At 39.5% G+C, this 17,417-nt stretch overlaps 1 protein-coding gene across 20 annotated transcripts in view; it reads right to left on the bottom strand.

The window, feature by feature from the left end:
* The window catches only part of SGIP1 (SH3GL interacting endocytic adaptor 1), a 209,823-nt gene that overhangs the window by 13,095 nt on the left and 179,311 nt on the right, over positions 1–17,417 (bottom strand). For all 20 annotated transcript variants that reach the window (XM_032870020.1, XM_032870021.1, XM_032870025.1 and 17 more), the window contains one exon: positions 7,950–8,061. In XM_032870020.1, the coding sequence (XP_032725911.1) occupies positions 7,950–8,061 (112 nt within the window). The remainder of the gene's footprint in view (positions 1–7,949; positions 8,062–17,417) is intronic.

Here is a 17,417-nt window from a genome sequence, read left to right as displayed (position 1 = left end):
ATATCAAAACATATGAGAGGAAAGAGAAAGAGGAAACCCAGGTCAATATGCTGTGAATCAAGACAGTTGTGAACAAGAAATGATTTATGTACCAATATTATACGGCAGAAGAGATCAAAGGTAAGCTCTTACATTTCCATTGTCAACTACTAAATCATTTCTAAGACCTGAGAATGCAAGATTTGTGTTGATACTTATCCAAAAAAGTGGCCATTTACTGAATGTGTTTTTGAACTGTCAGGAGAAAAATACAGCTTTTGTCTTTCTGTAGATAAGTCTATATGTTCACCTCACAAAGAGAATCATCTATTCTGATTTCTGAATCTTTGGCAGCATATTTGCAGATATTAAATCAATTTAATTGATATTAAATCAATATCAATTGATTTAATCAATTGATTTAATCAGATATTAAATCACAATGTCATCACACAACCACTGGGACTTATTTCAGTTCTCAGTAACAGGATTGATGCCTTGAGCGTGTTCTTTTCTGTGCTTGAGAGGTAAGCTTCTTGCTTCCATTTAGCTACATCTTTATCCCATGTCTATTTGGCTGAAACTGTAAAAACCAGTCATACAAGTTAGCACAATAGGATGATAATTTGGAAGGAAAAATAATCCCTTTTTAGAAAAGGGCTTTATTGAGGCATACATGACACACAATAAATGGCACTCAGTTACAGTGTAAAATTCCATAATTTTTGGTATCTTATCCACTGTGAAGCCATCACGCAATCAAGTTACTGAATGTACCCAGCATCCCTGAAAGTTGCCTCATGCATTTCTGTGACCCCTCTCTCCTGCTGTTCTCCGTCCTTCCACTCCCCATCCCTAAGCAATTGCTAATATGCTTTCTGACACTACATATTAATTGGCACATTCTAGGATTTCATGTAAACAGAAACATAAAGTGTGTGGTTTTTTTTTTTTTTTTTGATCTGGCTTCTTCCATTCTGTAATGATTTTGAGATTCATCCGTTTAATGTACACATCAATAATTCATGACGTCATTGCTGTATAACGTATGGTCATACCACAGTCTTTTTTCTTCTTGATCCACTCATTGGTTGAAGAACATTGGGATCTTTTCCAGTTTTTAACTATTACAAATAAATCTGTGATGAATATGTTTCTACTGGTCTTTGTGTGGACGTAGGCTCTCATTTCTCTTCGTAAATAATGTAGGAGTGAAATCACAGGATCACACTGAAATCAAGTAGTATGAATCCTCCCACTTTGTTCTTTTTCAAAATTGTTTTGGCTATTGTAGGTCCTTTGAACTTTCCTATCAAATTTATAATCACTCTCAGTTTCTACATTAAGTCAAAGTCGTTCCAATTCACCCTTTATTGCCTGCGCAGAGCAAATTATTATTGGGCCCTTTCTAGAGACCTTTTCTTTGCCAACAGGCACTATGTTAAATTTTGTCAGTAGAGGGCGCTGAAAAGACATTGCAGGAGGAAGAACTTTTTCCGTCTTGGTTCCAGGATACTTGCTATGCAGGCTCCTGCAGTTCTTAGGGCATATCTAGCGCCAGGCTCTTGCAGTGCAGGAGGCCTGGGTGTGACCTCTGTGGTGCAGGTGGCATCCCCAATGTGTGGGTATTACAGCCCATGTGGCTTGGAGGGCGCCCGGTGACCCTGGCAGCTTCCCTAGCATCTGCCTCCTGGAGTGCATGTGTCTGGGCTGTCCCAGCGCCCAGATTCTGCAATGCAACAGGGTTCTCCAGCTCCAGACTCCTGTCCTGTGCACAACAGCCAAAACAATAACTTCTACCACTTTAAGTTCAGGAGTGTACGTTCTAGGGAAATTGGGGTTCCTAGATGTAAACTCTGCTCACATCTGAGTACAGGGAACTCTACTTGCCCCCATAATCTTCCAGTTGGGTGTCAACTCTGCTGTCTTCCTTCTCTGTCAAAGTGAGATCTAAGTGGTATCTTGGTTGGGGGCGGGGAATAAAGTTTCTCTTTTGAAAACTAGTCAGTGAGGGGAGGAAGTAGCATTTATTAAGTGAGTAAAAGTTTATTGACTCCTAATTGTGTGATTTTTGTTTGTTTTGAGTGGGGATGTCATTTAAAAACAAGCAAAACAGCCCCTTTCTTCAAAGGGCTTATAGTGTTGGGCGGCCGCTGAAGGAAGTAGTCAATATAAACCGATATAAGAAGTACTGAGTTTCTTCATTTATATTACATTTCTGATTGCCTCTCAGCTGTCACCTGCAGAACTTTACTGACTTATTAATTCATCCAGTATCTATTTCCAGATCTGAAATTTTCCATACAAAAATGAATATTTTCAACCCATACTCACTAAAGGAAAATACTTGGTTAATGATTGTTCCTATCAGGATGAAACGCGGCTACCTTTCATGTGAGTCTGAATTGCAGAGATCTAAAATACAGCAATATGGAGATAGTCACACACTCATGAATAAAATTTGAAATCATGTGAATCCCAACAAACGAAACACTTGTCAAGAATGGCAAAATTTGGGGCGCCTGGGTGTCTCAGTGGGTTAAGCCTCTGCCTTCGGCTCAGGTCATGATCTCAGGGTCCTGGGATCAAGCCCCACATCGGGTTCTCTGCTCAGCGGGGAGCCTGCTTCCTTCTCTCTCTCTGCCTGCCTCTCTGCCTACTTGTGATCTCTGTCAAATAAATAAATAAAATCTTTAAAAAAAATTGCACAAACTCAAGTAAATAAATAAAATCTTAAAAAAAAAAAGAATGGCAAAATTTCAAAGTCTTCTGGCTAAATGACTCATAAACTGGGTTCTCCCCCTGGCCACAGGCAGCCCCACATTAGCCAGAGAACAGAGATGCTGGCCAATTTTGGTCAGGAAAGGTGTGAATTTGATATATGTGAGGTCATCAGAAGTACATCCCTGACATAAATGTGACTTCTATGGACTGTTGTGATAACTAAGGCCATGGTCTTCTTTTCAAGTGTATGTACCTCTGAGCAGATGCGGTCTCCCTTCCTTTACTTATAATCCCCTTTCACTGGCTTAGGTCTTAGCAAACGTTTCAGGTTTCAAGACTCAGTTCAAGAAAGGCAGGCCTTTCTGAGACCTTCATTAATATTCTCTTTATTCAGCCTTCTTTACTTTTTCTTTTCTCTAGGTTCCTTGGACAGAGGTACAGATTTTTTTAAAAACGATTTCATCACTTCTTACACATATCTGACCCACTGTTTACAGGGCAAGTGCTGAGTCTTGGGTTCTAAAAAGGCAAATGCACATGACACAGAACCTAGTACAATAAATTGTAAAATAAATTCATAGATTGAACAATTATATATAGGGTGACTATATAATGAACTGGGTATTATGGAATGCCCTGGAATGGGCAGTGAGAAATAGGACAAAAGAGGTCTTTGCCCAAACTTCCAGTTTAATTGAGGAGACAGACACTTGATTAATAATTGAAATGTGATGATAAGGGAAGGATAGAATATAGCTGACAGACACAAATTTTCCAGGGAAGTAAAGAATTAATCCCTAACACCAGTGTTATTCAAATAGGAACAAATAACTGGAGATGAATTTCCCAGACAGCATCCAAACCAAGGACTTCTCTGCCAATGGACAACTGAGAAAGACTCAGGTGTTAAAATGCCTACTACAGGTGTTGTCAATAGTTAGAGTGTAACTAAAATGGATTATATATCATAATATATAACAAAGTAGCAGATTGTGTTTACAGTGTATGGTCTGAAAGCAAATGGGGAAGGTTTTGGGTGCAGGATGAGAAGGAACCACAGGCAAAAGCAAATCCCCGTGGCTTTTCTGTATCATTTCTCTATGTGGGGCTGTGTTTGACTTCATCCTCCCCCTCCCTCGCTCCCACTGATAGAATTTTTGAACTTGAGATGTTTCCTTGAAAGTGAATAACAAAGGAACAGCAATTAAAATGATTCACTGCCTGGAGCTGAAATTTAGAAGAATGTCACCTCATGATCTGTTCATAAATTTCAGATCTCATAATTTCAATGAAATTTACTGAATCTCTCATCTAGCAATATGCAATATACACTGCAACTACGTATGGCAATATGACTGAAAACAGACTCAGTGTACGCAGTCATCTCAAGTCAAAGACTCGGTTCATTTGGAAGGGCATAAGAAAACACCAATATTAATTTGACTCAAACACCACACTGGAATGTCAAGGTCATGGATATCAGGCTCCCAGGTGCACACACCTGCCCACACACCTGCTAGAGTATGCTGGGGAAACTGAAACAGGATGAAGAACCCACTTGTAGAGGCACAGACCCACAAAGTGACTGGCAGACTGCTATACCACTCCTTGGGATTTAAAGAGATAATTATCAAAAGCTTCTTAACTCCCCTTGCACCATAACGACACCTCTCTACCTGCAGGTGTGGTTATGGTGCAAGGGGAGTTAAGAGGACTTTTTATATTTATGCACAAGTATTATTTTCACTGATATAACCCCTGTCTAGAGCAATGGCTGGCACATAGCCATCATTCTATAAATGTTAGGACAGTAATTCAACTCAACTTATTCAGTAATTTTGCCAGGTCCTGCTTTAGATGCTGAGGAGGTAGGAATGAATAAAATGCCCAAAGCCCCAGTTCTCTCTCTTTTTTTTTTTTTAGATTTTATTCATTTATTTGACAGACAGAGAGAGGTCACAAGTAGGCAGAGAGGCAGGCAGAGAGAGAGAGGGGAGGAAGCAGGCTCCCTGCGGAGCAGAGAGCCCGATGCGGGGCTCGATTCCAGGACCCTGGGATCATGACCTGAGCCAAAGGCAGAGGTTTTAACCCACTGAGTCACCCAGGCGCCCCCCAAAGCCCCAGTTCTCATGGATTTTACATTCTAGTGGGAGAAGAGACGGTGGACACTGAAAACATGCAACATGTTAATTAAAGAAAAGAGCGAGGGGCACCTGGGTGGCTCAGTGGGTTAAAGCCTCTGCCTTAGGCTCAGGTCATGATCCCAGGGTCCTGGAATCGAGCCCCGCATCGGGCTCTCTGCTCCGCAGGGAGCCTGCTTCCTCCCCTCTCTCTCTCTGCCTGCCTCTCTGCCTACTTGTGACCTCTGTCTGTCAAATAAATAAATAAAATCTTAAAAAAAATAAAAAAGAGCGCTGGGGAGGGAGAAAGTGCTGACAGTGGGTGGGGAGGAGCGTTGTTATTTGCACTGGATGACAGGGAAGGCCTCTGATGTATCTGCTGAAGAATCCCGAAAGAGGTGAGAGGGCAGGGAGCTCTGATGGCTGGAGCAGATTTCTCTCAGTCTGAAAGCAACAAATGCTCAGACCCTGAGATGCAAATAGGGTTGGCCTAATGCCAGAAGAACAACCATGAAGCCAGGGTGCCTAGAGTGGAGTGAATAAGGATACCAGTGATGGAGACAAGATCAGAGAGGTGGGAGCTGAAAAGGAAGAATGGTCTTGAAGGACAGATAATGGACAGCCTCACAGACCATTGTAAAGCATTAGAGTTTTACTTTGAACGAGATGGGAGGATATTGAGCAGAAGAGTGATACATTGAGAATAGATTTTAAGGGTCAAAATTGGGAGTACTTCTACTACTAGTTAGATCTGTCTGAATAAATGAATGAACAAAAGCCAGTTAGCAAGCAGATAAAAAAGAACTAATTTCTTGTATGATTCCCAGTGTTTTTCATGCTGGTATAGACACTTTTCCATACTGCTAACTACTCTTCTTCTTTTTTCTTTTCTTTTCTGAGAGAGTTTTGGGAGAGGGGCAGAAAGAGGGGGAGAGAGAGAATCTTAAGCAGACTCTACATTCAGTGCAGAGCCCAACGTTGGGCTCAATTTCATGAGCCTGAGATCATGACCTGAGTTTAAATCCAGAGTCGGACACCTAACTGACTGAGCCATCCAGGTTCCCGCTGACTACTCTTACTCTCTAAAGGTGTGTTTCTACCTGGCTTTCTCAATTCCAGGCAGCCTGAGCTTTCTAACATATAGGCAGGTCAGTCAATAATAACTAATCCTTAGAACTGGTACGCAAATTCTTTGTTCGAAAGTTACGCAAATTTTTTGTTGGAAGAAGAGTTTACAGAATAAACATGTATGTGTGTGTAAAGTATATACACAACTTACGCACATGGCTCTTACTTGCACTAACAGTTCAAATGCATACTCGATGTGAGGCAGCTTTTACTTCCTATTGGTATGTGGATGTGGCAAATTACCTTCCTGCTTGGAGGATGAAAGAGAAAAGACATGGGAGAAACCAGAGCCCTACAGACTGAATGTTTGTGTCCTTCTAAAATGTATATGCTGAAATCTGTTTTCCAATATGATGGTGTTTGGAGGCGGGCTGTTGGGAGGTAATTAGGTCATGAGGGTAGGACCTCATAAACGATATCAGTGCCTTTATAAAAGCGACCCTGAGGAGCTCCCTATCTCCCTCCCACCCCCTCCCCTTGCCCTCCCATTTAAGCTTACTGTGAACCAGGAGCCTGCCTCTGGTCAGATAGTGAATCTGCCAGGGCCTTGATCTTGGACCTTCCAGCCTCAAGAACTATGAGAAATAAATTTATGTGGTTTAGAAGAAACTCAGTCTATAGTATTCTGTTATAGCATCTCAAATGGACTAAAACACCAGAGTCCCTAGTGTTGGTCTGTCTACAATAGTATGGGCTTAAAATAAAATCTAAATGCTTTAAGAAAGGACATGACATTTAGGGGGGTTGATAGATCCCACTGTCTTGATAGGGCACTTATAAATGGAGTTACTAATCATGTTTCCCAGCATAGTATTGTTAGATTTTGGCGTATAAGAACTAGTGTTTCTATTAGTCATATAAATTCTCACTTAAGATATATGTAGAAAACCAAGTTCTAATTATACTTAATTATTACTCTTTTAAAAATTTTCATAAAATAGTCTAGTGTTCTATGTGAGCATTTTCTTTTTTTAATTCTTATTTCCATGGATACTAACGTCTTCTAAGCCCTCATCCTTGTAAGTAAAAAATAAAAAGCAATTCTTTCCTCACTTAGATTTGTCCTTTGTTTATCCACTACATTCAGGTCTGGAATTGTATTAATGACACACTTGAAAGCCAGTTTGACTTCAGTGTTTTGTTTTCAGTGTAGACAATAATCACTCTTAATTTTTTTGGGGGGGGATCATAAACCTCTTTGTGAAACTGATGGATGTTATAGGCCTTAGGGACAAATGTCTATGTGCTCACACACATAAGATATGCAGTATAATTTCAGGGAATCCATAAACTTTCTGAACTCTATCCAGAAAAATCCTTATAGAATAGTAAAATATTTAATCATATTACATATGCGTTCAGGTCAAGTTCACTGTCAGTATATACTGAAATAAGTGAAATCTGACTCCTGCAAATAGGGAGTGGTACATTTTTCTCTAGAGTTTTTACTTTTCTGTGATTATAAATTTTTTGGCCAGTTTTTCCTTAATTAGTAAGGGTAATATACAGCTTGTCCTCTAAGTAATCTCTCTGTTATGAAATGTATCTATTTCCAGGTTCTCATTCTGGTGCACCGTTTCTCAGTTTATACGTGAGTGATTCCCACCCAGCAAAGACTAAAACAATAAAGACATGATCTAGACATTTACTTTTGTGAGACAATAAATTTTTTCACTGTTGATAGAATTAGATTAGGATTTTCCATGAACTTGCAACCAAAACTTGAACCAGAGATTTCTGGGGAGTAAGATATTAGATTATCGGTCCTTTTGGCACATTAAAAAAAAACAAAATAGTGAATTAATATTTCTAATTTTAATTTTCTCCACCATTCTATGCATGCCACCTGTTACTGTTAACCAAATTTTTGTTTGTTTGTTTGGTTGGTTTTAGGATAAGGAATGAAATAGTTATGTTTAGGTTGACCCCGCAGCACCCCCCCCACCCCCCGAATAGGATAGAGTTTGGAGAATACAGTGGATGAAGCCCCAGGCTTACTTGCTTGGATCTGCTCCTTTGAAGTAGGCATTGACCGTTTCTGTAAATGCTGCTGCAACAGGGAGGGTGTCCTGGGCTCCCATGGTCAGGGGGCTGGGTCCCCTGGAAGAACCTGCACAAAATGAAAAACTTTCATTTATTATGGACATAGGAGACATATTAGTATATGTGGAACTTAAAGCCCATTTAAAAAAAGATTAAAGGATGAAATCTATTATTGAAAAAATGTAATGTACTAAGAACCACGTGTGTATATTCAACACAGAGCTCAAGTATTTAAAAGGAAATATTTGGCTGCTTTACAAACAAACACACTTGAAATTAATTCAGTGACATATTTTTCTACAGAAAAAAAAAAATCCAAGCAGAAGAATAAAGTCACAGGGGGTTTTCAGTGTTTTACATAAAGCATAAGGCAGTATTTGAATGACAGTTTGTACAGCAGGTAGTTAATAAAGAAAATTATTAACTTCCTATTTCATTCACCCTGTACTCAAAGGTTCTTGTGTTTCTTTATTTTAAAGACAAATGGCCATGGGGTACCATGTTACACATTATCCTTTTCTGGATTATTTCTGTTTCGAAAGCCAATTACCTTCAGATCAAGTAGGCTCAAGTTTACATGTCCAAAAACCTTCACAACATAACATACACCATGACTTAGCACAGATGCACAAGTACATCAGTTCATACTCTAAATAATAACGGCAGGATTCATGTTTATTGAACATCTGCTACATGCTAGGTTCTGTCCTAGAGGCCTTCCAAGAATTATCTCATTCAAACCCCACATCAACCCTTTAGGATAACCATTATGATTTCCATTCTACAGAAGAGAAAACTGAAGTTCAAAGAGATAAGTAAGGGACTCAACCCAAGATAACCGGTAAGCGGCAATGCTAAAATTCAAAGCTAGATTTGCTGCCCTAAAAAGCTCGTGTTTTCCCCATTATATCATACAGTTTGTCTAAATGAAACATTCTCTTTCATGGTTTTGATACAACTTGAGGTTTCTGAAAGGAACAAAATTTAGGATTGTTGTCTTTGCTCTTCATCTCTAGTCATGGTACTAGGCAGTAAAGTTTTAGTAATGACAAAGTAGTTAGTTATGTCATTGCTCACCTTCTCCTTCCTATCAAACAAAGCACATTTACTCTTCTCCACCCCGGAGCAGACTATGTATTTATTATGCTTTTTTTCTTTTACCTTTGGTAACTTCTGTACACTTCTCTGGTCATTAAAAAATCTGGCCATTAAAAAGTTTGTGTATCTCCCTACTCAATAAAAGTTTTCTTTGGTAATTCTCATTCATGCTGGTCTCTTCTTTTACTGTCTTCCTTTGGTGTTCAGTATTTTGGACTTGGTAATTGATTATTAACAAACACCATGCTTATTACCTTCTATGTATAAGGCACCATGATAGTTTTAAAGTTAAGTTAAACATAATCAGAAAGTTCAAAGTTAAATTAAACATAATCCCTATTCTCAAGGAGTTACAGTTCACTGTGCTAATATCTTCATTGCCAAAATTCACCAACATTACCTCCATCACTGTTATCTGTTGCACACTTAGTGTGTGTTTTGCCTATATCATCTATGGAATGTATGAAGTAAGTAGAGAGATCACAGAAGATCTCATCGAAAACTGATGTTGGAACTGAGATTCGAGAATGAATAAGATCTCACAAGGGGGAGAAGGAAGAAGGTCCAGCACAAACATATACGTGGAACTGAGCAAACATATGGCATTTTGAGAAACCACAGGAAGTAGGGCACTATTTGCTTGTGAGTGTGTGCAAATGCCGTGGGTATTGAATGGTTGAGACATGGGAGGAGATGAGGTTGGGGGCTTTTAGAAATTAGGTCCTGAAAAGTTTTGTATAAATACTCAGGAAAATTTGTTTATTTTATAGGTGATTTATAGGCATTAAAATCATAGTTACTTTTTGATAATACAAATCTATGGGTGCTTTTTTTAAAAATTTCTTTTCAGCGTAATAGAATTCATTGTTTTTGCACCACACCCAGTGCTCCATGCAATGTGTGCCCTCCATAATACCCACCACCTGGCTCCCCCAACCTCCCAACCCCCGCCCCTTCAAAACCCTTTCAGAGTCCATAGTCTCTCATAGTTCATCTCCCTCTCCAATTTCCCTCAACTCCCTTCTTTTTAATTTTTAAATTTTTATTTTTAATTTCTTAAGGAATCTCCACATTATTCTCCATAGTGGCTGCACCAACTTGCATTCCTGCCAACAGTGTAAGAGGGTTCCCCTTTCTCCACATCCTCTCCAACACACGTTATTTCCTGTCTTGCTAATTTTGGCCATTCTAACTGGTGTAAGGTGGTATCTCAACGTGGTTTTAATTTGAATCTCCCTGATGGCTAGTGATGATGAACATTTCTTCATGTGTCTGATAGCCATTTGTATGTCTTCATTGGAGAAGTGTCTGCTCATATCTTCTGCCCATTTTTTGATATGATTATCTGTTTTGTGTGTGTTGAGTTTGAGAAGTTCTTTATAGATCCTGGATACAGCAATTCAGTAATGTGGCAGGATACAAAGTCAATGTACAGAAATCAGTGGCTTTCTTATACACTAACAATGAAAATACAGAAAGGGAAATTAGAGAATCGATTCCATTTACTATAGCACCAACAACCATAAGATACCTGGGAATAAACCTAACCAAAGAGGTAAAGGATCTGTACTCGAGGAACTACAGAACACTCATGAAAGAAATTGAAGAAGACACAAAAAGATGGAAGACCATTCCATGCTCTTGGATCAGAAGAATAAACATTGTTAAAATGTCTATACTGCCTAGAGCAATCTATACTTTTAATGCCATTCCAATCAAAATTCCACCGGTAATTTTCAAAGAGCTGGAGTAAATAATCCTAAAATTTGTATGGAATCGGAAGAGACCCCGAATCGCTAAGAAAATGTTGAAAAACAAAAATAAAACTAGCGGCATCACGTTACCTGATTTCAAGCTTTAATACAAAGCTGTGATCACCAAGACAGCATGGCACTGGCATAAAAACAGACACATAGACCAGTGGAACAGAGTAGAGAGCCCAGATATGGACCCTCAACTCTATGGTCAAATAATCTTCGACAAAGCAGGAAAAAATATACAGTGGAAAAAAGACAGTCTCTTCAATAAATGGTGCTGGGAAAACTGGACAGCTATATGTAGAAGAGTGAAACTCGACCATTCTCTTACACCGTACACAAAGATAAACTCAAAATGGATAAAAGACCTCAACATGAGACAGGAATCCATCAGAATCCTAGAGGAGAACACAGGCAGTAACCTCTTCGATATCAGCCACAGCAACTTCTTTCAAGATATGTCTCCAAAGGCAAAGGAAACAAAAGCGAAAATGAACTTTTGGGACTTCATCAAGATCAAAAGCTTCTGCATAGCAAAGCAAACAGTCAACAAAACAAAGAGGCAACCCACGGAATGGGAGAAGATATTTGCATATGACAATACAAACAAAAGGTTGATATCCAGGATCTATGGGTGCTTTTTGAAGCAGCGTGCACACGTGTGCAGCAGTCATGTAATTTGAAATTGTGTTTGGAGGTCCTAAACCTTAGGTTAAGAGCACCATCTCTTGAAGATGGGAGGCCTCTGGAGTATTTGAAATAGGGGAGTTGTGATGGGGCTTGACTTTACATTGCTCTAGTGATAGCGTAGCAGATAATTTAGGGACAAGGACAATAATGTAAGTGAAGAGACCTCTTAGAAAGAAAAAGGTAAAATTGGCAAGAAATGCAGATGTTAGCAGATAAAGGGAATGCCATTATATTTTTCAGTTTTACAAAGCATTTAATAGTTTCCCATGTTAATCTTGTGAATAAAATTTTGAAATTCAGGTGGATAATAGTCTGGTCAGGTGAGCTATTAGATGAATCACAGTATCCAATGGGCATGAATCAGTGCTTTTACATCTTTCATGAAGGAAGTCTGTAGTGGAATATCCTGGAGTTTTATCCTTAGTCTGGGCTCTTTGGTGCCTTAGATAAAACTGGTAAACATGCTTAGAAATGACACATTATAGTGGCTAAGAGCATGGGATTTTTCATTAGACATACCTGGGATTGAGTCTTGTTTCTGACACTTGTTATTTATATGATCTTTGGCAGAGATGATAAAATAACACTCACTTGGTCAGCCCCTTTTGAGGATAAAATGAGGTAAAATATTCAACACAGTGCTTGGTCCACAGTAAGCACTCATTAATGATTAGCTATTTTTATGACTGGTATCATAATTTAAGCTAATACAGAGGTTATTTTTAAATAAGGACAGACACAATGAAGGTGCTAAACATGACCTTTTGGAATTACTGGGATGGAACTGAGAAGAAAAATACCAGCAAAAATAAATGTGGAATTCTTTTGCATCAAGATTAAAAATTAATCAAAAAATAAGATTTGAGAAAAACTGGTTTGGTGGGCACCTGGGTGGCTCAGTGAGTTAAGCCTCTGCCTTCGACTCAGGTCATGATCTCAGGGTCCTGGGATCGAGTCCCGCATCGAGCTCTCTGCTCAGCGGGAAGCCTGCTTCCCCCTCTCTCTCTGCCTGCCTCTCTGTCTACTTGTGATCTCTCTCTGTCAAATAAATAAATAAAATCTTTAAAAAAAAAAAACTGGTTTGGTGAAAGAACATGTGGAAAAAATATCTGGGGGATGGATTTGATCATCAACTGTCATTGCTGGGCTCCAAACATGTCACCCATTGGGTTATATCAGTAGATGAATAACAGATGGACCCCCAGGAAGGATGGCTTTACTGCTTTTTGTTTGTGTGCTTTGTTTTCAAGCTTATCAGACGGTAATCAGGCCACATATCCACAAGCTAAAGACCAATTACGCTCTTCAGTGTAATGATGGACAAGACCATCTGGTGTGTTGTGGTCTGAATGTTTGTGTCCCCCCAAATACATCTGTTGCAAATCTAATGCTGCAGGCAATGGTATTAGGAGGTGGGGCCTTTGGCAGATGATACAGTCATAAGGGTGGAGCACTAATGATTGGGATTAGTGCCCTTATAAAAGAGGCCCCAGAGAGCTATCTTGTCCCTTCCACCAAGAGAGAACACAGAGAGACCAGCGATCTGCAGCCTGGAGGAAGGGTTTCTCCAGGATCTAGCTCCTGGCACCCTGAGCTTGAACTTACAAACTTCCAGAACAGTGAGAAATAAATTTATGTTCTTTATAAGACACCCGGTCTGTGATAATTTGTTACAGCAGCCAGAATGGACTGGGTCAGACATGCAGTCCCATGTCTATCCTTCATGACCCACATAACTCCATTCCCTTCAGAAACCCTATATTCAAGCTATGTTTACCTATGGGCACTATAGTCCTTATTTAGATCTAATCTATAGTGCCAGGAGAAAGGAAAACATCAAAACCTTACGAAGAACACTTTTACCTTAAAGGATGCACAGTTTACAATGCTAAACCCTTCACATCCTGCAACATTGCAATTAATGTCATTTTTTAAAACTTTACTTTTTCCATTTATTGCATGACTTTCTTTGCTGCTATCTGGTCTCCATACCATTTTTGACCAGTATGTATTATTCTATAGTCTCCAAATGTTGGGCCATTTGGCCATTTCCAGCTAGCAGTTATTCTAAATCCATCTTTGTGCAAATTGATCTTCTTTTTTTTTTAATTATTTCCTCAAGATAAAGTTTTATTACTACAAGCTGAAATATAGGCAGATAAATTTTTTATCCCTAAGAATGCCAGATTATTGCACATAAAGTTTGTCCTCCATGAAATGGCTATTAATATTGGGCAAAAGATTTTTTTTCCTCTGCAGTACCTGTGGAAATATCTGTTAATAGGATTATTGGAAAACTGGTGAGTCTAAGATGGTGAGGAATTTCAGCTTCATGGCCTAAGAGGACTAAGAGGGGCCCAGAAACTATTTTCGAATATCTAGCAGAACATTATCAGAAAGTGATGCAAGGGATCAGAGTTCATGGCCATGGATTAATAGGTTTGTGACCTTGGGCAAGTCAATTTACTTTTGGTTTTCTCAAACATAAAATGAAGGCAATAGATAAAATCTTGGTTTTAGAATTTTATGATTTTAAGTTGTTCATAGGCATTTAAATTAGAATTTTTTGAGCTGTAGAAACAATCTTCTAAGACAGAAGTAAGCTGCTTTGAAAAGCATTGAAGATTTGAGTGGATCTGTCAAACATTCACTGAGTCTCTACTATTATATTGGAATGCCAATATGTAAACTTCCAGAAAATAAGACAAAATAAACATATGGAAAATCTAATAGCAGTAACATATGCAAGCAAGAACTTAATAGTTCAAGTGACAGCACTATGAGATTATTTCACTGCAAAATTAATTGCCAAATGAGCAGTAAAGGGGAGGCTTTTCTGTTACTCAACAAAAAGAAGTTTCAGCTCTGGGGTCATATAGACTCAGGTGTGAATCCTGACTGCTCCATTTACGACCTGCATGACTAAAGGCAAGTGATTTAATCATCTATGACTCAGTTTTGAAGCTGAGTAGGTATTTAGGAAGAAAACAAAGGGAGATGATACAGGTTGTATTCTTCATTGAGCATGAAGATAGACTAGCATATCTAGGTTTTTTCCACCACTAACATTCTGTTATCATAAGAACAATGAATTCTATGTATGCATGCTTAATTTTTGGCAGATCACATAGGTGGCCATTGTATCTGTTAAAGTTACTTGATATAATGCCTGGACCAGTAGGACAAAAAAGTTGATTGAATGTATGTTTTCTTTTGATTCACTCAAGTGAGTTCCTGTAATACTTAAGCATGGTGCTAAATGCTGGCTGATATGCCCCTCCCTTCATAGAGCTTATGGTATGGAAGGGGACTACAATATTTTTGGGGGGAGGACTACAATATTAGACACAAATGAAAGAAAAAGCATTATATGAAGTTAGAGAGTAGCTTAATATTATAATTGTTAGATTACTGTTAATGATTATTTTTAAAGAATTAAAGGTAGAAAAGGGTATTTATTATGTGTATCCTTCAACATAATAAAATATCAAATACAAGATGGCTTTTCGTTCAACATACATTGAAAGGATGAACAGGTTCAATATAATTATCTCTATTTCACTTGCCCAATTTCACTCTGCTAGAAAGCAGGACAGCTAAAATTTAACTCCAGGTCCTGATTCTAACAAAGAGTAGTAGCAACAATGAAAACATCTGTACTTCTTACTACATACCAAGAATTATTCAAGGAGCTCTACTGATATTAACTCTTAATCCTGATACGATCACTATAAAGCAACCACCATTATTGTTCCTTGTTTCACAGATGGGAAAACCAAGATCCTGAGCCACTCAGCAGCCTGGCCCACAGTCACCCAGTTAGTAAGCAGTATGAACAGAATTGGGATGCAGACCTAGGACTGCCTCACTCCGGATCACACACTCTTACCCACTCTGCTCTAAGAGCCCTGAAGTCAGAACAAATTATGTTAGACATCTGATGGTGCATTTGCAGTATCCCCAGAAGGATAAGCTACTGCCACTAGCTTGTGGAGTTCTGACAAAATAGCAATTCCAGGATCCTGGAAAGCAATTGGCATGCATACTTAAGGAGTTCTGAGAAGTGGAAAAGAGAGTTACCAGTATGTGTTGATGTTTTCTCAAAGGCAATTTTCTATGATTCTCATTACCAAGCAACATCACACATCCCCCAAGGCTAAAAGGGAATTAAACCCTCATTACAACATGACATCTTTAAAAGATAAGGTCATTAACTTGGGGAAGCATTTCCTGAGCAGTTCACTGGAATGTGAGTATGAGGGTGGAATATAAACTGTAGATGTAAACATGGGAAGGGAGAAAGGAGGGGAGAAGGGAGAAAGAGAGATTTTAAAAGAGAAAGATACAAAGGGGGGAAAAAAAAGGAGAAAAGGGGGAAGCGAAACACTCAAGTCCAGAAATTGAGTAAGAGTACAAGAAGGCTAACTTTACAAGTAAATGAATGTTTGCTCGCCGGGTCCACAGAGTGGCCTCTTCTCACACCATCACCAGTTGGTCACTGGCTAGAGGTTAGCCTGTCATGAATGCATGCAGGAAGCAAACCTGGCCAGTGGGCAATGTCTCACCTCCCTTTTTTGTACTCTCTTCCTCATTCTGTGTATAATCTTCTCCACTTGGCAGTACTGAAAGTTAGAACTGTTTTCACCTCAAGACCAGCTCACGGAGAGGACGTATTTTCAGCTGTTTTAAATTTAATATAAATTGATGTCAAAGTAGTGCCTCCATCAGGGGTGTTGGCAGCATTTGTCTCTATGTGCTCACTAAATGGCAATAACTATTGTTTACTGTGCCCTCACTCGGTGGCAAACTTTTGCAATGCTTCACTTGTACTATCTCCTTTGGTTCACACAACCACCTCACCAAGTGGGTGCCATTTTTAACATCTCTCTTCTTACAGATGAGGAAGTGCTGAGAGCTTAAGTAACTAGCTCATATTCAGAGATCAAGCAACATTTACCTAGTTACTATTTCTGTCAAAAGAGATTTTATTTATTTATTTGAGAGAGAAAAAGTGAGCACGGGTGCGCAGGTGAGAGCACCAACAGAGGGGGAGGGGAGGAGGGAGAGGGAGAAGCAGAATCCCCATTGATCAGGGAGCCAGAGGAGGGGCTCATCCCAGAACCCTGCTATCATGACTTGAGCTGAAGGCAGATATCCAATCAAGTGAACCACCCAGATGTCCTTTATATTAGTTATTATGCTTTGCTATTATAGTAAAGAGTCTAGGGCTGTGTCAGAGGGTATGGGCTTCAGTCTTGACTGTGCTGCTTAGTTCACATCTGACATTGGGCAGGTCAGTTATTCCAGCTGCATGCCCATGAAATGGGGGCATTACCCTGATATCAGGGTAACAACTCTATCCAATGGTAGAGAGGGTTTGCCTTTGGAAAAGCCCAAGTGTCCTAAGAACTGCAAGTTTTGGGGCACCTGGATAGCTCAGTCATTAAGCGTCTGCCTTCAGCTCAGGCCATGATCTCAAAGTCCTGGGATCAAGCCCCACATTGGGCTCTCTGCTCGGTGGGAGGCCTGCTTCTCCCTCTTCTGCTCCCCCTGCTTGTGTTCTCTTTCTCGCTGTGTTTTTCTCTGTCAAATGAATAAATAAAATCTTAAAAAAAAAAAAAAAAAAAAAAGAACTGCAAGTTTTACCTCCTGTTCATCCGGGGTTGGAAACAGTCACTCTGAAAATCCAACTGAAAGCACAAAAAGCAGGAGAGGGTGGCCTTGTTTGTTTGAAGACCTTGCAGTGTACTGACCCAAAGAAAGGCCCCCTCCACCAGGCCTGCTGTAGATGGGAGGTGAGTGACCCTTATGTCCAGGAGTAAGAATGCCCCAGATGGAACCAACAGATGGAAGCAACAGAAAGGCTCAGAATGCATAA

Source organism: Lontra canadensis, unplaced genomic scaffold (assembly GCF_010015895.1).
Source record: "Lontra canadensis isolate GAN:19392208 unplaced genomic scaffold, GSC_riverotter_1.0 scaffold40, whole genome shotgun sequence".
NCBI lineage: Eukaryota > Metazoa > Chordata > Mammalia > Carnivora > Mustelidae > Lontra > Lontra canadensis.
Note: the sequence above shows the minus strand (reverse complement) of the source record. Positions and strands in the feature narration are given on the sequence as shown.